This window comes from Pseudophryne corroboree, chromosome 3 (assembly GCF_028390025.1).
Source record: "Pseudophryne corroboree isolate aPseCor3 chromosome 3, aPseCor3.hap2, whole genome shotgun sequence".
NCBI classification, from domain to species: domain Eukaryota; kingdom Metazoa; phylum Chordata; class Amphibia; order Anura; family Myobatrachidae; genus Pseudophryne; species Pseudophryne corroboree.
In genome coordinates, this window is record NC_086446.1 from 497699081 (window position 1) to 497726617 (window position 27537).

The window sequence follows — 27537 nt, forward strand, 5'->3', positions numbered from 1 at the left end:
TCCATAACTTCCACTCTGAGGACACTCAAACGATCGGTGCCCCAACTGCCCACACCGATAACAGATAATATGATAACGATTGTCTTGCCGCCTGGAGTATCCTCTACCTCTCCCTCGAGTGGCAATCCCAGACGAATTACTCTGCGGAGTAATTATTTGGTCCAATTTTTTATTTTGCTCTTCTAACAGCTTGTACAATTTTTCACTCTCGGTGGGACCTTCCGGGGCAGGTAGCACAACCTTCACCCTTCTGAGGCTCTTTTCTCTATTATCAATTTGAACTTCTTCTAACTTTACTTCTTTAATTAATTCACCCAACGTAGGGGGTCGAGTCCCAACAGCACTGCACCGAAGTCGCTGAGCAACAGGATTGCTAGTCAGGGCCCCCCTTAGCAGATGTTTTATACGTTTCTCATCGATCTCTGAAGCTTCAATTCCTCCTTTGTCCATCAATTTATATATTTTATCCAACCGGTAGATATAATTAGTAAGAGTCTCAGCGGGTTCTTGGTAGGTCTGATTTAGTCTAGCCAAGATATCCCCCACGTCCTCTATGGTCCCGAAAGAATAGTCGAGGGCATTGAAATAGTCTTTCAATGCAGCATCCGGATTGCTTCTCCGTGTAGCGTGGATAATTCCCATGGTGGGTCCTCTCAGACTTTCCACTATCCTCTGCTTCTTTATGTGCTCTGGGCACCGCCACTCTTCGGAGTGCTGTACCGCGGCCTCCCTCCATGTGTCATATGCTTCTTCTCCGGTGGGTACTGGTAGTATGCCGGAGAAAACTCGGAGCCTCTGGTATCCTCCCTCATAGTGCCAGCATTCGAAGTGGCTAACCATTTTGTCCCTTACAGCCTCTACTTGTGGCTCTATAGCTTCATTTGTAATGTTACTCGTAGCTGCGCTAGGTAAAGTACTATCCCCTGCGTTGGGGTAGCTTCCCCCAGGTCTCTCAGTCCTCTTATCACCAATGGCTATCTGTGCCTCCCCTTCCGTCTCTTCTCCATCGATGGGCCACATTATTTGCCACCTCCGGCCTGGTACTCCTTCTACTAGTATATTTGCATGAATCAGAGATGAATCCAAGTATTCTTGGTTCGTTATTAATACAGCACATATATCTCCTGCAGTACTCTTCCACTTATCAACTACGCAGGGAAGTCTTATCCCACATAATTTCTGTACTTCTTGGATCACTTTGTCATCTGTAATGCCCGCGAAGTTGCCCACTATACAGACACTTTGATGAGGGTCTACCTTTTGATCTTTACACCATGTGTGGATGTCCCTTTCCATGATAACTTCCATTTCTTCCAGGGGGCTGGTAGGTATCAAGAATCTCAGCAGTGCCTCCAAATGTAGCCCTCCCTTCGGCTGAATTATCCCCTGGAGTATGTCAGTGCCTCCACTCAAACCTTTGAGCTACGATGTATACCCGTAGTTTTAGGGGAGGTTTGAGAAAACCCTATCCCGACTACAATTTCACCACTAAGTGAGGACTCTTTCCCGCCCTTATGTTTAAAAGGTGTTCCCAGTGGCCTATTGGAATAAGAGGAGACCGGGCTGATCTCACTGCGAGTTCTCACCTTGGGGTCTTAAAGTAAGAATAGTTATCAACAAATAAGGATACAGTGACAAAGCAGTAGAATCGCAATCCTATTTTAGTTCAATTAGTTCACGTTAAGATAACACATTTGTTTTACAATTTATAGATCAAGCATTTATAATGTCATAACACAAGTCAATACAATTCTAATGAAAATCCTTAGACTAACCATTTACCCCAATCAAAATTATATATTTGCAAATATATATATAAGTTTAGAAACACCAGTGCACTGGTACCGTATCTCCAGTCTCTCTTTCTATCCGTCCACTAACGGAGGACCTAGATGAGATGTGAGTTAATCCCACAACGGTAGGGCAAATACTCCTGTATTTGGCTCCAATACGACAGGGAGAGGGTTTAATATATCAGGGTTTGGCCTTGTGTCCGATCCCAATCCGCCAATGTCTTACTTTAACTCCCGCTCTCAGACTCTGCAGCCAATGTGGGGCCGTGATAATTTCTAGTCTCTAAGTTTCTCAAAAAAGGGCTATATATATATATATATATATATATATATATAGAGAGAGATTGATAGCTGCCTGCCTTTCCTTTGAGTATAGATGCGTAGGATGACTCAGTTGAAACAATGTTACTGTTACTAGTGTACTCTTGAGTTATTACTTCAAGGTCTGTCTCTGCTTTATTTCATAGAGATCCACCCACGGACCTAGATGTAGTTTCCGTTGCGAGTTCGGTCCATTCACTAGTCTGCAATACTCTACGCTGGTAAGTATTCCATGTCTATAATGGGTGTTAATGCCTTTGTCCCTCTCTAGCTGCTATAGACTCGCTTCCGATGTGGTAAGTATGCAGTATTTTGATTAGGTTTAATCACCTACTGTTAAAAGTCTATACTCTTTGTATACTGCCTGATTATGAGAGAGAGAGTATGAATTAGCTCCCACTGTGAACTCCTATATCACACTGTGTCTCTGGAGATATTGCAAGTAGCTCCGTATCATTACAGGGGCAGGGGCGTCACCTGGCGTTTAGATCCTCCTTCGAGGTGGCTCCCGGGTGGTGCTCACGACTCTAGGCTAGTAAGTGGGGCGTCGCTGTTCACCGGACGTTCCTTCCCACAGAGGACTCACACGGACCGGGTCCCCGTCGAGCACCGTCTCCGATAGTCTCCGGCTGCTTCGAACACTTTCCGCTCCCCCAGCTCTGCAGTCATGGCTCGCTACTTGTACCGGATCCTGGCTCTCGTAGTGTTCTCCCCGGCCGCTGCATGGCTCCTGTCCTTCTCTCTCATCCGTTGCCTCCTGACGCACCTCCTCCTGTCCTTAACCGACGACTTCTCCTCGCGGCTCACCCGCGTGTCTCTCTGGTTCTCGAGCCCAACAGTGACCCACTCCTGTAGCCAGTTACATCCACTCCCAATCAGACAAATATATTTTATATACCGTATTGATACAACACTTTATGCATCAGCATCTTTACAATATCACTGCTGAATTATATTACAGTTTCATATTACACAGTTATCCAGCAACCCATACATTTATAGTATTAATCCCTACATTCTCCCCCTGGTGACATGCAGAATATGTACCTACACTTGTGTGTCACCATTAGCGGCCATTAACATTTCATCCCACCCAAAATATGGCCACGATGTCACCATTTTGGGTTGGACAATTCTGGGTTCAACACTAGGAGTCCCCAAACTATCATATGTTAGTATCATGGGAGGTCTATGGGATCTTGTGGATCGCATCCGTTGTGGCATGGGTTGACCTGTGTCTATGTGAGTTCCAACCTCGGTGGGATTCGAATCTATCTCTGAAGTGTCTTCAGTGAGACACCAAGACTCAAGTTCCTTATCAACATCTATACGATTCTTCTCCCACTCACAGGTAATGGATCCCCTGTCCCTCCTTGAGGTCATCTCAGGCACAACCCCCCCAGGGCTACAGTCTTCACCCTCCCACCCCTGAGGGTACGGAACATAAGGGATTTCAGTATAAAAGTATCCTACTCCTTCCTTATTATTATCAGGGGATATCCCGTCAACAGGATTGAGTGTCTCTGTGGTGGGTTCTACAATTGGAGTCTTTGTCTTTGTCTCTCCGCTCTTGTTTAACTCTTTTCGTTTATCGGGAGTATTATTGAATAATATATTTTGTCTAACGGGTAATAGATGCTGACGATGATAGGTAACCATAGGGCCATCACCTTCCTCTGGTATCAATTGGTAAATGGGGATACCAGGTAGTTGCTGGACTACTCTATACTGAGTCTCTTTCCATCTATTGGCTAATTTCTGACGTCGGGGAGCTCCAAGATGTTTAACAAGTACTCTATCCCCAGGGAGTAATACTTGTTCTTTTACTTTCCTATCAAAATTTCGTTTATTTTTATCACCTTGCTTCAGAGACGCCTTATGGGCAAGATCAAAAGCCTCTCGTAGTTCCTTTCTCAGTCTTTGCACGTACTGTGTATGGGTAGTGTGGCGAGAGGGAGTGGTGTCTGTCCCGAGGTAAATATCGATGGGCAATCGTGCCTCCCGCCCAAACATCAGTACATAGGGAGAATATCCGGTGGCATCACTTACAATTGTACAATTGTACAATTATACGCATGGACTAGTTGGCACACGTGTCGCTTCCATTGGATTTTGTCTCGTGTATTGAGAGTCCCTAGCATATCTTGGAGGGTTCTATTGAACCGTTCGGGTTGAGGATCTCCCTGTGGGTGGTACGGAGAAGTTTGTGATTTTTTTATTCCACAACATATACACAGTTCCTTAATCAGCTTACTCTCGAAATCCCTCCCTTGATTGGTATGGATTCGGGCCGGTAACCCGTAGTGTACAAAGAATTTTTCCCATAACGTTTTAGCAACTGTTAGGGCCTTCTGGTCTACCGTGACGTACGCTTGGGCATACCGAGTAAAATGATCGGTCACTACTAGAATGTTACTCTCTTTTCCGGAGGGCCCTTCTAAGGACAAGAAGTCAATACAAACTAACTCTAAAGGCCCGGAGCTGTCCATATTCACCAATTTGGCCGACGGCACAGGCAGAGATTTCCTCATGGTACAATTTCGACAGTTCTTACAATAAGCTGCGATGTCCCTGTTCATGAAGGGCCAGTATACCCTTTCTGCGACGAGACAACGAGTTTTATCACATCCTAAATTTCCATGGTGGTCGTGTAGTGAGCGTAGCACCATAGAGATATACACTGTCGGAAGCACTAGCTGATGGCTGAGGTACCCAAAATGGGTCTTAGTCTCTCTATACAAGATCCCGTGTTTGAAAATTAGCTTTCTCCTTTGTCGTAGTAATGCTCGAGATCGGTTCGATAATGGAGGACTATTATCCATTCCCTGGTTAGTGGTAAAACGCCTAATAATGACTGCTAGATCTGGGTCTCGCCTCTGGGCCTCACGAATTTGGTCTTGAGACAATACATCCAGTCCCCCCATTTCTGCTTGCGATATCCATCAGTACATTAGTGGTAGAACAGCCCCGGTCACTACCAGTGAAGTTATACTTTCCTGTGGCCTCTCACGCAGATCTATTATTTGATGACATAAGCCCTGTACTGCAGGTGCTGGAACCTCTACCCACTTGTCATTATTGCTGTCAGCAACAGGATTCGATAATCGGGATAATGCATCCGCGTCGATGTTACTAATCCCAGGCCGGTATCTCAACGTGAAGTGGTAGTTGGATAGAGCCGCCAGCCACCGATGCCCTGTGGCATCTAGTCTTGCGGTAGAATTTATATAAGTCAACGGGTTGTTATCTGTGTGGACCATGAAGTGCACCCCATATAGATAGTCGTGAAACTTCTCAACCACCGTCCACTTTAATGCAAGGAACTCCAACTTGTCCACCGCATATTTCCTTTCACTGCATGACAATCCTCGGCTGACATAGGCTACCGGCCGTAGTCGTCCCTGCTGCCACTGATACAGGACTCCCCCTAATCCATCTAACGACGTATCGATGTGTAATTCATAGGGCAACTCAGGATCTGCATAAGCAAGCACAGGAGAATGGTTTAATCCATGCTTCAGTCGAAGAAAAGTGTCCTCACATAAACTAGTCCATCGATCACCGAAATCTTCTTGTGGCTTAAAGTACTCGGACTTGTCTTTAATCCCTTTATGCCCTCTTCTACCTTTCACTGGGGGATAGCCCTTGGTCAATTCTGTAAGCGGTCATGCTATACTAGAGTATTTCGGTACAAATCGGCGATAGTAGCCACAGAACCCTAGAAAAGAACGTAGGTCTTTTAAGTTCTTCGGGCGAGGCCACTGTCGCACAGCTTCAGTCTTATCGGGATCGGTCGACACTCCTTCCCGACTGACGATATGCCCCAAATATTTGACAGTGGTCTGACAAAGTCGACATTTATCAATAGATAGTTTGAGACCCTTCTTCTGCAGCCTATCCAACACTTTCACCAATCGATTATTATGCTCTGCTAGAGTCCTTCCAAAAACAATGATGTCATCCAAATATACTAGCACTTCTCTATAACACATATCTCCTACTGTTTGTTCCATGGTCCGTTGGAAAGTGGCGGGGGCCCCTTTGACCCCTTGAGGCATTTTAAGGAACTCAAAAAATCCAATAGGGCAGATGAAAGCAGTCTTGGCTCTATCCTCTGGCTTCATCGGTATCTGATAGTATCCGCACCGCATGTCCAAGACGGAAAACCAATGGCTCCCTTGTAGACAATCCAGCGCTTCCTCTACCCTTGGTACGGTGTACTGATCTGCGATCGTACGGTTGTTTAGGGTACGGTAATCTATGCATAGCCGTATGTCTCAATTTTTTTCCGAGCCACTACTATGGGAGAGGCATATGGACTCTCGGAATTGGCTATCACATGATTCTCCAACAGTTTCTTTAAATGTTGCCGCACATCATCAAAATCGCCTGGGGCTAGCCGGCGAGATCTCTCACGGAATGGCGTAGTATCACTCAAGGAAATTCGATGCTCCATACCCACTGCCGTTCCCAACTCCCACTCCTCTATAGAAAAAACTTGCTGTCTAGCTCGTAGTTCCTCTACTAACTAATCTTGCTCTTGGGGACTAATATCACTACCTTGAAAACACCTTCGAAGTTTAGAGAGAAAACGTTCTTCAGCTGTATCTGTCGACCCCGTCTACAACATGGTAGGGGTAATGCCATTTTCCAGTGCAGCCATAGCAGTCATAGATAAACCCCCACCATGAGATGAGATGATGGCTTGATCTTGTTCCAGACACCAGTTTGACAGTGTCCTAAAGAGGTTAGAGTTGGTTCTCACAATATTCGCAACAGTCTCTCTATCCCCCGGAGGGTCAGGACATACCAGTGCTACTAAAGGTAATGGGTCGGATTGGTCAGTTAACACCGGAGGGAACTCAATGTGATTCATGACATATCCCAGATAGGGGTACTTTTGGTTGCTCAATCCCCAGATCACTAGTCCATCGATGGGTAATATGGGTATGTCCGATAAGTGATCACGATACCAATTCTCAAAAATGATAGATACTTGTGAGCCGCTGTCTAATAACACCTTACTGGCATGCCCATTGATAAAGGCTTGTACCAATGGAGCCTTTCCCAGCATTCTTTCCGGGATGGTGTCTGGCCACTGGGCACCCCCTATTGTGCTCACTACTATATCTGGGGAGTCGGTGCGGGGTTCACCGACACCCCCCCAAGGTTTTCCAGCTGGTTTTCACTCTGATCTCCACGGGAGTTAGAACTTCTTCCATAACTTCCACTCTGAGGACACTCAAACGATCGGTGCCCCAACTGCCCACACCGATAACAGATAATATGATAACGATTGTCTTGCCGCCTGGAGTATCCTCTACCTCTCCCTCGAGTGGCAATCCCAGACGAATTACTCTGCGGAGTAATTATTTGGTCCAATTTTTTATTTTGCTCTTCTAACAGCTTGTACAATTTTTCACTCTCGGTGGGACCTTCCGGGGCAGGTAGCACAACCTTCACCCTTCTGAGGCTCTTTTCTCTATTATCAATTTGAACTTCTTCTAACTTTACTTCTTTAATTAATTCACCCAACGTAGGGGGTCGAGTCCCAACAGCACTGCACCGAAGTCGCTGAGCAACAGGATTGCTAGTCAGGGCCCCCCTTAGCAGATGTTTTATACGTTTCTCATCGATCTCTGAAGCTTCAATTCCTCCTTTGTCCATCAATTTATATATTTTATCCAACCGGTAGATATAATTAGTAAGAGTCTCAGCGGGTTCTTGGTAGGTCTGATTTAGTCTAGCCAAGATATCCCCCACGTCCTCTATGGTCCCGAAAGAATAGTCGAGGGCATTGAAATAGTCTTTCAATGCAGCATCCGGATTGCTTCTCCGTGTAGCGTGGATAATTCCCATGGTGGGTCCTCTCAGACTTTCCACTATCCTCTGCTTCTTTATGTGCTCTGGGCACCGCCACTCTTCGGAGTGCTGTACCGCGGCCTCCCTCCATGTGTCATATGCTTCTTCTCCGGTGGGTACTGGTAGTATGCCGGAGAAAACTCGGAGCCTCTGGTATCCTCCCTCATAGTGCCAGCATTCGAAGTGGCTAACCATTTTGTCCCTTACAGCCTCTACTTGTGGCTCTATAGCTTCATTTGTAATGTTACTCGTAGCTGCGCTAGGTAAAGTACTATCCCCTGCGTTGGGGTAGCTTCCCCCAGGTCTCTCAGTCCTCTTATCACCAATGGCTATCTGTGCCTCCCCTTCCGTCTCTTCTCCATCGATGGGCCACATTATTTGCCACCTCCGGCCTGGTACTCCTTCTACTAGTATATTTGCATGAATCAGAGATGAATCCAAGTATTCTTGGTTCGTTATTAATACAGCACATATATCTCCTGCAGTACTCTTCCACTTATCAACTACGCAGGGAAGTCTTATCCCACATAATTTCTGTACTTCTTGGATCACTTTGTCATCTGTAATGCCCGCGAAGTTGCCCACTATACAGACACTTTGATGAGGGTCTACCTTTTGATCTTTACACCATGTGTGGATGTCCCTTTCCATGATAACTTCCATTTCTTCCAGGGGGCTGGTAGGTATCAAGAATCTCAGCAGTGCCTCCAAATGTAGCCCTCCCTTCGGCTGAATTATCCCCTGGAGTATGTCAGTGCCTCCACTCAAACCTTTGAGCTACGATGTATACCCGTAGTTTTAGGGGAGGTTTGAGAAAACCCTATCCCGACTACAATTTCACCACTAAGTGAGGACTCTTTCCCGCCCTTATGTTTAAAAGGTGTTCCCAGTGGCCTATTGGAATAAGAGGAGACCGGGCTGATCTCACTGCGAGTTCTCACCTTGGGGTCTTAAAGTAAGAATAGTTATCAACAAATAAGGATACAGTGACAAAGCAGTAGAATCGCAATCCTATTTTAGTTCAATTAGTTCACGTTAAGATAACACATTTGTTTTACAATTTATAGATCAAGCATTTATAATGTCATAACACAAGTCAATACAATTCTAATGAAAATCCTTAGACTAACCATTTACCCCAATCAAAATTATATATTTGCAAATATATATATAAGTTTAGAAACACCAGTGCACTGGTACCGTATCTCCAGTCTCTCTTTCTATCCGTCCACTAACGGAGGACCTAGATGAGATGTGAGTTAATCCCACAACAGTAGGGAAAATACTCCTGTATTTGGCTCCAATACGACAGGGAGAGGGTTTAATATATCAGGGTTTGGCCTTGTGTCCGATCCCAATCCGCCAATGTCTTACTTTAACTCCCGCTCTCAGACTCTGCAGCCAATGTGGGGCCGTGATAATTTCTAGTCTCTAAGTTTCTCAAAAAAGGGCTATATATATATATATATATATATATATATATATATATATATATAGAGATTGATAGCTGCCTGCCTTTCCTTTGAGTATAGATGCGTAGGATGACTCAGTTGAAACAATGTTACTGTTACTAGTGTACTCTTGAGTTATTACTTCAAGGTCTGTCTCTGCTTTATTTCATAGAGATCCACCCACGGACCTAGATGTAGTTTCCGTTGCGAGTTCGGTCCATTCACTAGTCTGCAATACTCTACGCTGGTAAGTATTCCATGTCTATAATGGGTGTTAATGCCTTTGTCCCTCTCTAGCTGCTATAGACTCGCTTCCGATGTGGTAAGTATGCAGTATTTTGATTAGGTTTAATCACCTACTGTTAAAAGTCTATACTCTTTGTATACTGCCTGATTATGAGAGAGAGAGTATGAATTAGCTCCCACTGTGAACTCCTATATCACACTGTGTCTCTGGAGATATTGCAAGTAGCTCCGTATCATTACAGGGGCAGGGGCGTCACCTGGCGTTTAGATCCTCCTTCGAGGTGGCTCCCGGGTGGTGCTCACGACTCTAGGCTAGTAAGTGGGGCGTCGCTGTTCACCGGACGTTCCTTCCCACAGAGGACTCACACGGACCGGGTCCCCGTCGAGCACCGTCTCCGATAGTCTCCGGCTGCTTCGAACACTTTCCGCTCCCCCAGCTCTGCAGTCATGGCTCGCTACTTGTACCGGATCCTGGCTCTCGTAGTGTTCTCCCCGGCCGCTGCATGGCTCCTGTCCTTCTCTCTCATCCGTTGCCTCCTGACGCACCTCCTCCTGTCCTTAACCGACGACTTCTCCTCGCGGCTCACCCGCGTGTCTCTCTGGTTCTCGAGCCCAACAGTGACCCACTCCTGTAGCCAGTTACATCCACTCCCAATCAGACAAATATATTTTATATACCGTATTGATACAACACTTTATGCATCAGCATCTTTACAATATCACTGCTGAATTATATTACAGTTTCATATTACACAGTTATCCAGCAACCCATACATTTATAGTATTAATCCCTACATTCTCCCCCTGGTGACATGCAGAATATGTACCTACACTTGTGTGTCACCATTAGCGGCCATTAACATTTCATCCCACCCAAAATATGGCCACGATGTCACCATTTTGGGTTGGACAATTCTGGGTTCAACACTAGGAGTCCCCAAACTATCATATGTTAGTATCATGGGAGGTCTATGGGATCTTGTGGATCGCATCCGTTGTGGCATGGGTTGACCTGTGTCTATGTGAGTTCCAACCTCGGTGGGATTCGAATCTATCTCTGAAGTGTCTTCAGTGAGACACCAAGACTCAAGTTCCTTATCAACATCTATACGATTCTTCTCCCACTCACAGGTAATGGATCCCCTGTCCCTCCTTGAGGTCATCTCAGGCACAACCCCCCCAGGGCTACAGTCTTCACCCTCCCACCCCTGAGGGTACGGAACATAAGGGATTTCAGTATAAAAGTATCCTGCTCCTTCCTTATTATTATCAGGGGATATCCCGTCAACAGGATTGAGTGTCTCTGTGGTGGGTTCTACAATTGGAGTCTTTGTCTTTGTCTCTCCGCTCTTGTTTAACTCTTTTCGTTTATCGGGAGTATTATTGAATAATATATTTTGTCTAACGGGTAATAGATGCTGACGATGATAGGTAACCATAGGGCCATCACCTTCCTCTGGTATCAATTGGTAAATGGGGATACCAGGTAGTTGCTGGACTACTCTATACTGAGTCTCTTTCCATCTATTGGCTAATTTCTGACGTCGGGGAGCTCCAAGATGTTTAACAAGTACTCTATCCCCAGGGAGTAATACTTGTTCTTTTACTTTCCTATCAAAATTTCGTTTATTTTTATCACCTTGCTTCAGAGACGCCTTATGGGCAAGATCAAAAGCCTCTCGTAGTTCCTTTCTCAGTCTTTGCACGTACTGTGTATGGGTAGTGTGGCGAGAGGGAGTGGTGTCTGTCCCGAGGTAAATATCGATGGGCAATCGTGCCTCCCGCCCAAACATCAGTACATAGGGAGAATATCCGGTGGCATCACTTACAATTGTACAATTGTACAATTATACGCATGGACTAGTTGGCACACGTGTCGCTTCCATTGGATTTTGTCTCGTGTATTGAGAGTCCCTAGCATATCTTGGAGGGTTCTATTGAACCGTTCGGGTTGAGGATCTCCCTGTGGGTGGTACGGAGAAGTTTGTGATTTTTTTATTCCACAACATATACACAGTTCCTTAATCAGCTTACTCTCGAAATCCCTCCCTTGATTGGTATGGATTCGGGCCGGTAACCCGTAGTGTACAAAGAATTTTTCCCATAACGTTTTAGCAACTGTTAGGGCCTTCTGGTCTACCGTGACGTACGCTTGGGCATACCGAGTAAAATGATCGGTCACTACTAGAATGTTACTCTCTTTTCCGGAGGGCCCTTCTAAGGACAAGAAGTCAATACAAACTAACTCTAAAGGCCCGGAGCTGTCCATATTCACCAATTTGGCCGACGGCACAGGCAGAGATTTCCTCATGGTACAATTTCGACAGTTCTTACAATAAGCTGCGATGTCCCTGTTCATGAAGGGCCAGTATACCCTTTCTGCGACGAGACAACGAGTTTTATCACATCCTAAATTTCCATGGTGGTCGTGTAGTGAGCGTAGCACCATAGAGATATACACTGTCGGAAGCACTAGCTGATGGCTGAGGTACCCAAAATGGGTCTTAGTCTCTCTATACAAGATCCCGTGTTTGAAAATTAGCTTTCTCCTTTGTCGTAGTAATGCTCGAGATCGGTTCGATAATGGAGGACTATTATCCATTCCCTGGTTAGTGGTAAAACGCCTAATAATGACTGCTAGATCTGGGTCTCGCCTCTGGGCCTCACGAATTTGGTCTTGAGACAATACATCCAGTCCCCCCATTTCTGCTTGCGATATCCATCAGTACATTAGTGGTAGAACAGCCCCGGTCACTACCAGTGAAGTTATACTTTCCTGTGGCCTCTCACGCAGATCTATTATTTGATGACATAAGCCCTGTACTGCAGGTGCTGGAACCTCTACCCACTTGTCATTATTGCTGTCAGCAACAGGATTCGATAATCGGGATAATGCATCCGCGTCGATGTTACTAATCCCAGGCCGGTATCTCAACGTGAAGTGGTAGTTGGATAGAGCCGCCAGCCACCGATGCCCTGTGGCATCTAGTCTTGCGGTAGAATTTATATAAGTCAACGGGTTGTTATCTGTGTGGACCATGAAGTGCACCCCATATAGATAGTCGTGAAACTTCTCAACCACCGTCCACTTTAATGCAAGGAACTCCAACTTGTCCACCGCATATTTCCTTTCACTGCATGACAATCCTCGGCTGACATAGGCTACCGGCCGTAGTCGTCCCTGCTGCCACTGATACCGGACTCCCCCCTAATCCGTCTAACGACGTATCGATGTGTAATTCATAGGGCAACTCAGGATCTGCATAAGCAAGCACAGGAGAATGGGTTAATCCATGCTTCAGTCGAAGAAAAGTGTCCTCACATAAACTAGTCCATCGATCACCGAAATCTTCTTGTGGCTTAAAGTACTCGGACTTGTCTTTAATCCCTTTATGCCCTCTTCTACCTTTCACTGGGGGATAGCCCTTGGTCAATTCTGTAAGCGGTCATGCTATACTAGAGTATTTCGGTACAAATCGGCAATAGTAGCCACAGAACCCTAGAAAAGAACGTAGGTCTTTTAAGTTCTTCGGGCGAGGCCACTGTCGCACAGCTTCAGTCTTATCGGGATCGGTCGACACTCCTTCCCGACTGACGATATGCCCCAAATATTTGACAGTGGTCTGACAAAGTCGACATTTATCAATAGATAGTTTGAGACCCTTCTTCTGCAGCCTATCCAACACTTTCACCAATCGATTATTATGCTCTGCTAGAGTCCTTCCAAAAACAATGATGTCATCCAAATATACTAGCACTTCTCTATAACACATCTCCTACTGTTTGTTCCATGGTCCGTTGGAAAGTGGCGGGGGCCCCTTTGACCCCTTGAGGCATTTTAAGGAACTCAAAAAATCCAATAGGGCAGATGAAAGCAGTCTTGGCTCTATCCTCTGGCTTCATCGGTATCTGATAGTATCCGCACCGCATGTCCAAGACGGAAAACCAATGGCTCCCTTGTAGACAATCCAGCGCTTCCTCTACCCTTGGTACGGTGTACTGATCTGCGATCGTACGGTTGTTTAGGGTACGGTAATCTATGCATAGCCGTATGTCTCAATTTTTTTTCCGAGCCACTACTATGGGAGAGGCATATGGACTCTCGGAATTGGCTATCACATGATTCTCCAACAGTTTCTTTAAATGTTGCCGCACATCATCAAAATCGCCTGGGGCTAGCCGGCGAGATCTCTCACGGAATGGCGTAGTATCACTCAAGGAAATTCGATGCTCCATGCCCACTGCCGTTCCCAACTCCCACTCCTCTATAGAAAAAACTTGCTGTCTAGCTCGAAGCTCCTCTACTAACTAATCTTGCTCTTGGGGACTAATATCACTACCTTGAAAACACCTTCGAAGTTTAGAGAGAAAACGTTCTTCAGCTGTATCTGTCGACCCCGTCTACAACATGGTAGGGGTAATACCATTTTCTCTGACGTCCTAGTGGATGCTGGGAACTCCGTATGGACCATGGGGAATAGCGGCTCCGCAGGAGACTGGGCACAAAAGTAAAGCTTTAGGACTACCTGGTGTGCACTGGCTCCTCCCCCTATGACCCTCCTCCAAGCCTCAGTTAGATTTTTGTGCCCGGCCGAGAAGGGTGCACACTAGGGGCTCTCCTGAGCTTCTTAGTGAAAGTTTAGTTTTAGGTTTTTTTATTTTCAGTGAGACCTGCTGGCAACAGGCTCACTGCATCGAGGGACTAAGGGGAGAAGAAGCGAACTCACCTGCTTGCAGAGTGGATTGGGCTTCTTAGGCTACTGGACACCATTAGCTCCAGAGGGACCGAACACAGGCCCAGCCTCGGAGTCCGGTCCCAGAGCCGCACCGCCGGCCCCCTTACAGAGCCAGAAGCAAGAAGGAAAATCGGCGGCAGAAGACATCCTGTCTTCACCAAGGTAGCGCACAGCACTGCAGCTGTGCGCCATTGCTCCTCCGCACACTTCACACTTCGGTCACTGAGGGTGCAGGGCGCTAGGGGGGGGCGCCCTGAGCAGCAATAAAAACACCTTGGCTGGCGAAAATACATCACATATAGCCCCAGGGCTATATTGATGAATTTTAACCCCTGCCAGATTCCACATAAAAGCGGGAGAAAAGGCCGCCGAGAAGGGGGCGGAGCCTATCTCCTCAGCACACAGGCGCCATTTTCCCTCACAGTTCCGCTGGAAGGACGTCTCCCTGACTCTCCCCTGCAGTCCTGCACTACAGAAACAGGGTAAAAAAAGAGAGGGAGGCACTAATTTGCGTAATATTAACAATATAGCAGCTATAAAAGGGGAAAAACACTTATATAAGGTTATCCCTGTATATATATATAGCGCTCTGGTGTGTGCTGGCATACTCTCCCTCTGTCTCCCCAAAGGGCTAGTGGGGTCCTGTCCTCTGTCAGAGCATTCCCTGTGTGTGTGCTGTGTGTCGGTACGTTGTGTCGACATGTATGAGGAGGAAAATGATGTGGAGGCGGAGCAATTGCCTATAATAGAGATGTCACCCCCTAGGGAGTCGACACCTGAGTGGATGAGCTTATGGAAGGAATTACGTGACAGTGTCAGCTCTTTGCAAAAGACAGTTGATGACATGAGACAGCCGGCTACTCAGCTTGTGCCTGTCCAGGCGTCTCAAAAGCCATCAGGGGCTCTAAAACGCCCGTTACCTCAGATGGTAGATACAGACGTCGACACGGATACTGACTCCAGTGTCGACGGGGAAGAGACAAACGTGACTTCCAATAGGGCCACACGTTACATGATTGAGGCAATGAAAAATGTTTTACATATTTCTGATAATACCAGTACCACTAAAAAGGGTATTATGTTCGGTGAGAAAAAACTACCTGTAGTTTTTCCTGAATCTGAGGAATTAAATGAGGTGTGTGATGAAGCGTGGGTTTCCCCCGATAAAAAAACTGATAATTTCTAAAAAATTATTGGCATTATATCCTTTCCCGCCAGAGATTAGGGCGCGTTGGGAAACACCCCCTAGGGTGGATAAAGCACTCACACGCTTATCAAAACAGGTGGCTCTACCCTCTCCTGAGACGGACGCCCTTAAGGATCCTGCTGATAGAAAGCAGGAGGGTATCCTAAAATGTATTTACACACATACTGGTGTTATACTGCGACCAGCAATCGCCTCAGCCTGGATGTGCAGTGCTGGGTTGGCTTGGTCGGATTCCCTGACTGAAAATATTGATACCCTAGACAGGGACAGTATATTACTGACTATAGAGCATTTAAAAGATGCATTTCTATATATGCGTGATGCACAGCGGGATATTTGCCGACTGGCATCAAGAGTAAGTGCGCTGTCCATTTCTGCCAGAAGAGGGTTATGGACGCGACAGTGGTCAGGTGATGCGGATTCCAAACGGCATATGGAAGTATTGCCTTATAAAGGGGAGGAGTTATTTGGGGTAGGTCTTTCAGACCTGGTGGCCACGGCAACGGCTGGGAAATCCACATTTTTACCCCAGGTCGCCTCTCAACATAAGAAGACGCCGTATTATCAGGCGCAGTCCTTTCGTCCCCATAAGGGCAAGCGAGCGAAAGGCTCCTCATTTCTGCCCCGGGGCAGAGGAAGGGGAAAAAGGCTGCAACAGACAGCCAATTCCCAGGAGCAGAAGCCCTCTCCCGCTTCTGCCAAGTCCACAGCATGACGCTGGGGCTTTACAAGCGGACTTAGGCACGGTGGGGGCACGTCTCAAGAATTTCAGCGCGCAGTGGGCTCACTCGCAAATAGACCCCTGGGTACTTCAGGTGGTATCTCAGGGGTACAAATTAGAATTCGAGACCTCTCCCCCTCGCCGTTTCCTAAAGTCTGCTTTACCGACGTCTCCCTCCGACAGGGAGGCGGTATTGGAAGCCATTCACAAGCTGTATTCTCAGCAGGTGATAATCAAGGTACCCCTCCTGCAACAGGGCAAGGGGTATTATTCAACGCTGTTTGTGGTACCGAAGCCGGACGGCTCGGTGAGACCTATTTTAAATCTGAAATCCTTGAACACTCACATACAAAGGTTCAAGTTCAAGATGGAGTCACTCAGAGCAGTGATCGCGAACCTGGAAGAAGGGGACTATATGGTGTCTCTGGACATCAAGGATGCTTACCTCCATGTCCCAATTTACCCTTCTCACCAAGGGTAGCTCAGGTTTGTGGTACAGAACTGTCACTATCCGTTTCAGACACTGCCGTTTGGATTGTCCACGGCACCCCGGGTCTTTACCAAGGTAAAGGCCGAAATGATGATACTTCTTCGAAGAAAAGGCGTCTTAATTATCCCTTACTTGGACGATCTCCTGATAAGGGCAAGATCCAAGGAACAGTTAGTAGTCGGAGTAGCACTATCTCAAGTAGTGTTACGGCAGCACGGGTGGATTCTAAATATCCCAAAATCACAGCTGATTCCGACGACACGTCTGCTATTCCTAGGGATGATTCTGGACACAGTCCAGAAAAAGGTGTTTCTCCCGGAGGAGAAAGCCAGGGAGTTATCCGAGTTAGTCAGAAACCTCCTGAAACCAGACCGGGTCTCAGTGCATCAATGCACAAGGGTCCTGGGAAAAATGGTGGCTTCCTACGAAGCAATTCCATTCGGCAGATTCCACGCAAGAACATTTCAGTGGGATCTGCTGGACAAATGGTCCGGATCGCATCTTCACATGCATCAGCGGGTAACCCTGTCCCCAAGGACAAGGGTGTCTCTCCTGTGGTGGTTGCAGAGTGCTCATCTTCTAGAGGGCCGCAGATTCGGCATTCAGGACTGGGTCCTGGTGACCACGGATGCCAGCCTGAGAGGCTGGGGAGCAGTCACACAGGGAAGAAATTTCCAGGGCTTGTGGTCAAGCCTGGAAACGTCACTTCACATAAATATCCTGGAACTAAGGGCCATTTACAATGCTCTCGGCCAAGCAAGACCTCTGCTTCAGGGTCAGCCGGTGTTGATCCAGTCAGACAACATCACGGCAGTCGCCCACGTAAACAGACAGGGCGGCACAAGAAGCAGGAGGGCAATGGCAGAAGCTGCAAGGATTCTTCGCTGGGCGGAAAATCATGTGATAGCACTGTCAGCAGTGTTCATTCCGGGAGTGGACAACTGGGAAGCAGACTTCCTCAGCAGACACGACCTCCACCCGGGAGAGTGGGGACTTCATCCAGAAGTCTTCCACATGATTGTAAACCGTTGGGAAAAACCAAAGGTGGACATGATGGCGCCCCGCCTCAACAAAAAACTAGACAGGTATTGCGCCAGGTCAAGGGACCCTCAGGCAATAGCGGTGGACGCTCTGGTAACACCGTGGGTGTACCAGTCAGTGTATGTGTTCCCTCCTCTGCCTCTCATACCCAAGGTACTGAGAATTATAAGACGGAGAGGAGTAAGAACTATACTCGTGGCTCCGGATTGGCCAAGAAGGACTTGGTACCCGGAACTTCAAGAGATGCTCACAGAGGACCCATGGCCTCTACCTCTAAGAAGGGACCTGCTCCAGCAGGGACCCTGTCTGTTCCAAGACTTACCGCGGCTGCGTTTGACGGCATGGCGGTTGAACGCCGGATACTGAAGGAAAAAGGCATTCCGGATGAAGTCATCCCTACCCTGATCAAAGCCAGGAAGGATGTAACCGCACAGCATTATCACCGTATTTGGCGTAAATATGTTGCGTGGTGCGAGGCCAGGAAGGCCCCTACAGAGGAATTTCAACTGGGTCGTTTCCTGCATTTCCTGCAAACAGGACTGTCTATGGGCCTAAAATTAGGGTCCATTAAGGTTCAAATTTCGGCCCTGTCGATTTTCTTCCAGAAAGAACTGGCTTCAGTTCCTGAAGTTCAGACGTTTGTCAAGGGGGTACTGCATATACAACCTCCTTTTGTGCCTCCAGTGGCACCCTGGGATCTCAATGTGGTTTTGGGGTTCCTAAAATCACATTGGTTTGAACCACTTACCACTGTGGACTTAAAATATCTCACATGGAAAGTGGTAATGCTGTTGGCCCTGGCTTCAGCCAGGCGCGTGTCAGATAGGGATGTGCACTTGAAATTTTTCGGGTTTTGTGTTTTGGTTTTGGGTTCGGTTCCGCGGCCGTGTTTTGGGTTCGACCGCGTTTTGGCAAAACCTCACCGAATTTTTTTTGTCGGATTCGGGTGTGTTTTGGATTCGGGTGTTTTTTTCAAAAAACCCTAAAAAAAACAGCTTAAATCATAGAATTTGGGGGTCATTTTGATCCCAAAGTATTATTAACCTCAAAAACCATAATTTCCACTCATTTTCAGTCTATTCTGAATACCTCACACCTCACAATATTATTTTTAGTCCTAAAATTTGCACCGAGGTCGCTGGATGACTAAGCTAAGCGACCCTAGTGGCCGACACAAACACCTGGCCCATCTAGGACTGGCACTGCAGTGTCACGCAGGATGGCCCTTCCAAAAAACACTCCCCAAACAGCACATGACGCAAAGAAGAAAAAAAGAGGCGCAATGAGGTAGCTGTGTGAGTAAGATAAGCGACCCTAGTGGCCGACACAAACACCTGGCCCATCTAGGAGTGGCACTGCAGTGTCACGCAGGATGGCCCTTCCAAAAAACACTCCCCAAACAGCACATGACGCAAAGAAGAAAAAAAGAGGCGCAATGAGGTAGCTGTGTGAGTAAGCTAAGCGACCCTAGTGGCCGACACAAACACCTGGCCCATCTAGGAGTGGCACTGCAGTGTCACGCAGGATGGCCCTTCCAAAAAACACTCCCCAAACAGCACATGACGCAAATAAAAATGAAAGAAAAAAGAGGTGCAAGATGGAATTGTCCTTGGGCCCTCCCACCCACCCTTATGTTGTATAAACAGGACATGCACACTTTAACCAACCCATCATTTCAGTGACAGGGTCTGCCACACGGCTGTGACTGAAATGACGGGTTGGTTTGGACCCCCACCGAAAAAGAAGCAATTAATCTCTCCTTGCACAAACTGGCTCTACAGAGGCAAGATGTCCACCTCATCATCATCCTCCGATATATCACCGTGTACATCCCGCTCCTCACAGATTATCAATTCGTCCCCACTGGAATCCACCATCTCAGCTCCCTGTGTACTTTGTGGAGGCAATTGCTGCTGGTCAATGTCTCCACGGAGGAATTGATTATAATTCATTTTAATGAACATCATCTTCTCCACATTTTCTGGAAGTAACCTCGTACGCAGATTGCTGACAAGGTGAGCGGCGGCACTAAACACTCTTTCGGAGTACACACTTGTGGGAGGGCAACTTAGGTAGAATAAAGCCAGTTTGTGCAAGGGCCTCCAAATTGCCTCTTTTTCCTGCCAGTATAAGTACGGACTGTCTGACGTGCCTACTTGGATGCGGTCACTCATATAATCCTCCACCATTCTTTCAATGGTGAGAGAATCATATGCAGTGACAGTAGACGACATGTCCGTAATCGTTGTCAGGTCCTTCAGTCCGGACCTGATGTCAGCATCAGCAGTCGCTCCAGACTGCCCTGCATCACCGCCAGCGGGTGGGCTCGGAATTCTGATCCTTTTCCTCGCACCCCCAGTTGCGGGAGAATGTGAAGGAGGAGATGTTGACAGGTCGCGTTCCGCTTGACTTGACAATTTTGTCACCAGCAGGTCTTTGAACCCCAGCAGACTTGTGTCTGCTGGAAAGAGAGATCCAAGGTAGGTTTTAAATCTAGGATCGAGCACGGTGGCCAAAATGTAGTGCTCTGATTTCAACAGATTGACCACCCGTGAATCCTTGTTAAGCGAATTAAGGGCTCCATCCACAAGTCCCACATGCCTAGCGGAATCGCTCCCTTTTAGCTCCTCCTTCAATGCCTCCAGCTTCTTCTGCAAAAGCCTGATGAGGGGAATGACCTGACTCAGGCTGGCAGTGTCTGAACTGACTTCACGTGTGGCAAGTTCAAAAGGTTGCAGAACCTTGCACAACGTTGAAATCATTCTCCACTGCGCTTGAGACAGGTACATTCCACCTCCTATATCGTGCTCAATTGTATAGGCTTGAATGGCCTTTTGCTGCTCCTCCAACCTCTGAAGCATATAGAGGGTTGAATTCCACCTCGTTACCACTTCTTGCTTGAGATGATGGCAGGGCAGGTTCAGGCGTTTTTGGTGGTGCTCCAGTCTTCTGTACGTGGTGCCTGTACGCCAAAAGTGTCCCGCAATTCTTCTGGCCACCGACAGCATCTCTTGCACGCCCCTGTCGTTTTTTTAAAAATTCTGCACCACCAAATTCAAGGTATGTGCAAAACATGGGACGTGCTGGAATTTGCCCATATTTAATGCACACACAATATTGCTGGCGTTGTCCGATGCCACAAATCCACAGGAGAGTCCAATTGGGGTAAGCCATTCCGCGATGATCTTCCTCAGTTGCCGTAAGAGGTTTTCAGCTGTGTGCGTATTCTGGAAACCGGTGATACAAAGCGTAGCCTGCCTAGGAAAGAGTTGGCGTTTGCGAGATGCTGCTACTGGTGCCGCCGCTGCTGTTCTTGCGGCGGGAGTCCATACATCTACCCAGTGGGCTGTCACAGTCATATAGTCCTGACCCTGCCCTGCTCCACTTGTCCACATGTCCGTGGTTAAGTGGACATTGGGTACAACTGCATTTTTTAGGACACTGGTGAGTCTTTTTCTGACGTCCGTGTACATTCTCGGTATCGCCTGCCTAGAGAAGTGGAACCTAGATGGTATTTGGTAACGGGGGCACACTGCCTCAATAAATTGTCTAGTTCCCTGTGAACTAACGGCGGATACCGGACGCACGTCTAACACCAACATAGTTGTCAAGGCCTCAGTTATCCGCTTTGCAACAGGATGACTGCTGTGATATTTCATCTTCCTCGCAAAGGACTGTTGGACAGTCAATTGCTTGGTGGAAGTAGTAAAAGTGGGCTTACGACTTCCCCTCTGGGATGACCATCGACACCCAGCAGCAACAACAGCAGCGCCAGCAGCAGTAGGCGTTACACGCAAGGATGCATCGGAGGAATCCCAGGCAGGAGAGGACTCGTCAGAATTGCCAGTGACATGGCATGCAGGACTATTGGCATTCCTGGGGAAGGAGGAAATTGACACTGAGGGAGTTGGTGGGGTGGTTTGCGTGAGCTTGGTTACAAGAGGAAGGGATTTACTGGTCAGTGGACTGCTTCCGCTGTCGCCCAAAGTTTTTGAACTTGTCACTGACTTATTATGAATGCGCTGCAGGTGACGTATAAGGGAGGATGTTCCGAGGTGGTTAACGTCCTTACCCCTACTTATTACAGCTTGACAAAGGCAACACACGGCTTGACAAATGTTGTCCGCATTTCTGGTGAAATACTTCCACACCGAAGAGCTGATTTTTTTGGTATTTTCACCAGGCATGTCAACAGCCCTATTCCTCCCACGGACAACAGGTGTCTCCCCGGATGCCTGACTTAAACAAACCACCTCACCATCAGAATCCTCCTGGTCAATTTCCTCCCCAGCGCCAGCAACACCCATATCCTCCTCATCCTGGTGTACTTCAACACTGACATCTTCAATCTGACTATCAGGAACTGGACTGCGGGTGCTCCTTCCAGCACTTGCAGGGGGCGTGCAAATGGTGGAAGGCGCATGCTCTTCACGTCCAGTGTTGGGAAGGTCAGGCATCGCAACCGACACAATTGGACTCTCCTTGTGGATTTGGGATTTCGAAGAACGCACAGTTCTTTGCGGTGCTTTTGCCAGCTTGAGTCTTTTCAGTTTTCTAAAGAGAGGCTGAGTGCTTCCATCCTCATGTGAAGCTGAACCACTAGCCATGAACATAGGCCAGGGCCTCAGCCGTTCCTTGCCACTCCGTGTGGTAAATGGCATATTGGCAAGTTTACGCTTCTCCTCCGACAATTTTATTTTAGATTTTGGAGTCCTTTTTTTACTGATATTTGGTGTTTTGGATTTTACATGCTCTGTACTATGACATTGGGCATCGGCCTTGGCAGACGACGTTGCTGGCATTTCATCGTCTCGGCCATGACTAGTGGCAGCAGCTTCAGCACGAGGTGGAAGTGGATCTTGATCTTTCCCTAATTTTGGAACCTCAACATTTTTGTTCTCCATATTTTAATAGGCACAACTAAAAGGCACCTCAGGTAAACAATGTAGATGGATGGATGCTAGTATACTTATGGATGGACGAGCGACTGCCGACACAGAGGTAGCTACAGCCGTGGACTACCGTACTGTGTCTGCTGCTAATATAGACTGGATGATAATGAGATAAAATCAATATATATATATATATATATATAATATCACTAGTACTGCAGCCGGACAGGTATATATATTTATTATGTAATGACTGATGACGGACCTGCTGGACACTGTCAGCTCAGCAGCACCGCAGACTGCTACAGTAAGCTACTATAGTAGTATGTATAAAGAAGAAAGAGAAAAAAAAAAAACACGGGTAGGTGGTATACAATTATGGATGGACGAGCGACTGCCGACACAGAGGTAGCTACAGCCGTGGACTACCGTACTGTGTCTGCTGCTAATATAGACTGGATGATAAGGAGATGAAATCAATATATATATATATATATATATATATATATATATAATATCACTAGTACTGCAGCCGGACAGGTATATATATTTATTATGTAATGACTGATGACGGACCTGCTGGACACTGTCAGCTCAGCAGCACCGCAGACTGCTACAGTAAGCTACTATAGTAGTATGTATAAAGAAGAAAGAAAAAAAAAAAAACACGGGTAGGTGGTATACAATTATGGATGGACGAGCGACTGCCGACACAGAGGTAGCTACAGCCGTGGACTACCGTACTGTGTCTGCTGCTAATATAGACTGGATGATAAGGAGATGAAATCAATATATATATATATATATATATATATATATATATATATATAATATCACTAGTACTGCAGCCGGACAGGTATATATATTTATTATGTAATGACTGATGACGGACCTGCTGGACACTGTCAGCTCAGCAGCACCGCAGACTGCTACAGTAAGCTACTATAGTAGTATGTATAAAGAAGAAAGAAAAAAAAAAAAACACGGGTAGGTGGTATACAATTATGGATGGACGAGCGACTGCCGACACAGAGGTAGCTACAGCCGTGGACTACCGTACTGTGTCTGCTGCTAATATAGACTGGATGATAAGGAGATGAAATCAATATATATATATATATATATATATATATATAATATCACTAGTACTGCAGCCGGACAGGTAGATATATTTATTATGTAATGACTGATGACGGACCTGCTGGACACTGTCAGCTCAGCAGCACCGCAGACTGCTACAGTAAGCTACTATAGTAGTATGTATAAAGAAGAAAGAAAAAAAAAAACACGGGTAGGTGGTATACAATATTATATATATATTATATACAATTATATATATATATATTAAACTGGTGGTGACTGGTGGTCAGGTCACTGGTCACACTATCAGCAACTTGCAAGTAGTACTCCTAAGCAGACAATCACAATATATATTATACTGGTGGTCAGTGTGGTCACAATGGCAGTGTGGCACTCTGGCAGCAAAAGTGTGCACTGTACGTTATATGTACTCCTGAGTCCTGCTCTCAGACTCTAACTGCTCCCCACTGTCAGTGTCTCCCCCACAAGTCAGATAATATACAGTCACACAATCTATCACTTCAGCAAGTAAATAGTACTCCTCCTAATGCTCCCCAAAATTACTACTGTGTCTCTCTCTACTGTCTCACTCTCTTCTCTATAAACGGAGAGGACGCCAGCCACGTCCTCTCCCTATGAATCTCAATGCACGTGTGAAAATGGCGGCGACGCGCGGCTCCTTATATAGAATCCGAGTCTCGCGATAGAATCCGAGCCTCGCGAGAATCCGACAGCGGGATGATGACGTTCGGGCGCGCTCGGGTTAACCGAGCAAGGCGGGAAGATCCGAGTCGCTCGGCCCCGTGTAAAAAAACATGAAGTTCGGGCGGGTTCGGATTCCGAGGAACCGAACCCGCTCATCCCTAGTGTCAGAATTGGCGGCTGTGTCCTATAAAAGCCCTTACCTGATTTTTCATACGGATAGGGCAGAATTGAGGACTCGTCCTCAGTTTCTCCCTAAGGTGGTTTCAGCGTTTCACCTGAACCAGCCTATTGTGGTACCTGCGGCTACTAGGGACTTGGAGGACTCCAAGTTACTGGACGTAGTCAGGGCCCTGAAAATATATGTTTCCAGGACGGCTGGAGTCAGAAAATCTGACTCGCTGTTTATACTGTATGCACCCAACAAGCTGGGTGCTCCTGCTTCTAAGCAGACTATTGCTCGTTGGATTTGTAGTACAATTCAACTTGCACATTCTGTGGCAGGCCTGCCGCAGCCAAAATCTGTAAAAGCCCATTCCACAAGGAAGGTGGGCTCATCTTGGGCGGCTGCCCGAGGGGTCTCGGCATTACAACTTTGCCGAGCAGCTACTTGGTCAGGGGCAAACACGTTTGCAAAATTCTACAAATTTGATACCCTGGCTGAGGAGGACCTGGAGTTCTCTCATTCGGTGCTGCAGAGTCATCCGCACTCTCCCGCCCGTTTGGGAGCTTTGGTATAATCCCCATGGTCCTTACGGAGTTCCCAGCATCCACTAGGACGTCAGAGAAAATAAGAATTTACTTACCGATAATTCTATTTCTCGTAGTCCGTAGTGGATGCTGGGCGCCCATCCCAAGTGCGGATTATCTGCAATACTTGTACATAGTTACTGTTAACTAATCGGTTTATTGTTGTAGTGAGCCATCCTTAGAGAGGCTCCTTTGTTATCATACTGTTAACTGGGTTCAGATCACAAGTTGTACGGTGTGATTGGTGTGGCTGGTATGAGTCTTACCCGGGATTCATAAATCCTTCCTTATTGTGTACGCTCGTCCGGGCACAGTATCCTAACTGAGGCTTGGAGGAGGGTCATAGGGGGAGGAGCCAGTGCACACCAGGTAGTCCTAAAGCTTTACTTTTGTGCCCAGTCTCCTGCGGAGCCGCTATTCCCCATGGTCCTTACGGAGTTCCCAGCATCCACTACGGACTACGAGAAATAGAATTATCGGTAAGTAAATTCTTATTTTCCAGTGCAGCCATAGCAGTCATAGATAAACCCCCACCATGAGATGAGATGATGGCTTGATCTTGTTCCAGACACCAGTTTGACAGTGTCCTAAAGAGGTTAGAGTTGGTTCTCACAATATTCGCAACAGTCTCTCTATCCCCCGGCGGGTCAGGACATACCAGTGCTACTAAAGGTAATGGGTCGGATTGGTCAGTTAACACCAGAGGGAACTCAATGTGATTCATGACATATCCCAGAAAGGGGTACTTTTGGTTGCTCAATCCCCAGATCGCTAGTCCATCGATGGGTAATATGGGTATGTCCGATAAGTGATCACGATACCAATTCTCAAAAATGATAGATACTTGTGAGCCGCTGTCTAATAACACCTTACTGGCATGCCCATTGATAAAGGCTTGTACCAATGGAGCCTTTCCCAGCATTCTTTCCGGGATGGTGTCTGGCCACTGGGCACCCCCTATTGTGCTCACTACTATATCTGGGGAGTCGGTGCGGGGTTCACCGACACCCCCCCCAAGGTTTTCCAGCTGGTTTTCACTCTGATCTCCACGGGAGCTAGAACTTCTTCCATAACTTCCACTCTGAGGACACTCAAACGATCGGTGCCCCAACTGCCCACACCGATAACAGATAATATGATAACGATTGTCTTGCCGCCTGGAGTATCCTCTACCTCTCCCTCGAGTGGCAATCCCAGACGAATTACTCTGCGGAGTAATTATTTGGTCCAATTTTTTATTTTGCTCTTCTAACAGCTTGTACAATTTTTCACTCTCGGTGGGACCTTCCGGGGCAGGTAGCACAACCTTCACCCTGCTGAGGCTCTTTTCTCTATTATCAATTTGAACTTCTTCTAACTTTACTTCTTTAATTAATTCACCCAACGTAGGGGGTCGAGTCCCAACAGCACTGCACCGAAGTCGCTGAGCAACAGGATTGCTAGTCAGGGCCCCCCTTAGCAGATGTTTTATACGTTTCTCATCGATCTCTGAAGCTTCAATTCCTCCTTTGTCCATCAATTTATGTAGTATTTTGTCCAACCGGTAGATATAATTAGTAAGAGTCTCAGCGGGCTCTTGGTAGGTCTGATTTAGTCTAGCCAAGATATCCCCCACGTCCTCTATGGTCCCGAAAGAATAGTCGAGGGCATTGAAATAGTCTTTCAATGCAGCATCCGGATTGCTTCTCCGTGTAGCGTGGATAATTCCCATGGTGGGTCCTCTCAGACTTTCCACTATCCTCTGCTTCTTTATGTGCTCTGGGCACCGCCACTCTTCGGAGTGCTGTACCGCGGCCTCCCTCCATTTGTCATATGCTTCTTCTCCGGTGGGTACTGGTAGTATGCCGGAGAAAACTCGGAGCCTCCGGTATCCTCCCTCATAGTGCCAGCATTCGAAGTGGCTAACCATTTTGTCCATTACAGCCTCTACTTGTGGCTCTATAGCTTCATTTGTAATGTTACTCGTAGCTGTGCTAGGTAAAGTACTATCCCCTGCGTTGGGGTAGCTTCCCCCAGGTCTCTCAGTCCTCTTATCACCAATGGCTATCTGTGCCTCCCCTTCAGTCTCTTCTCCATCGATGGGCCACATTGTTTGCCACCTCCGGCCTGGTACTCCTTCTACTAGTATATTTGCATGAATCAGAGATGAATCCAAGTATTCTTGGTTCGTTATTAATACAGCACATATATCTCCTGCAGTACTCTTCCACTTATCAACTACGCAGGGAAGTCTTATCCCACATAA

The 27537-nt window shown here is 47.0% G+C and overlaps 1 protein-coding gene across 3 annotated transcripts in view; it reads left to right on the forward strand.

The window, feature by feature from the left end:
* LOC135056149 (immunoglobulin superfamily member 10-like) overlaps nt 1-27537 on the forward strand; it is a 134935-nt gene that overhangs the window by 98276 nt on the left and 9122 nt on the right. For all 3 annotated transcript variants that reach the window (XM_063960983.1, XM_063960985.1, XM_063960984.1), the window contains 2 exons: nt 2261-2335; nt 9600-9674. Coding sequence is in view for 1 of the 3 variants with exons in the window: in XM_063960985.1 (XP_063817055.1) it covers nt 2261-2335; nt 9600-9674 (150 nt within the window). In the remaining 2 variants the exon portion in view is untranslated. The remainder of the gene's footprint in view (nt 1-2260; nt 2336-9599; nt 9675-27537) is intronic.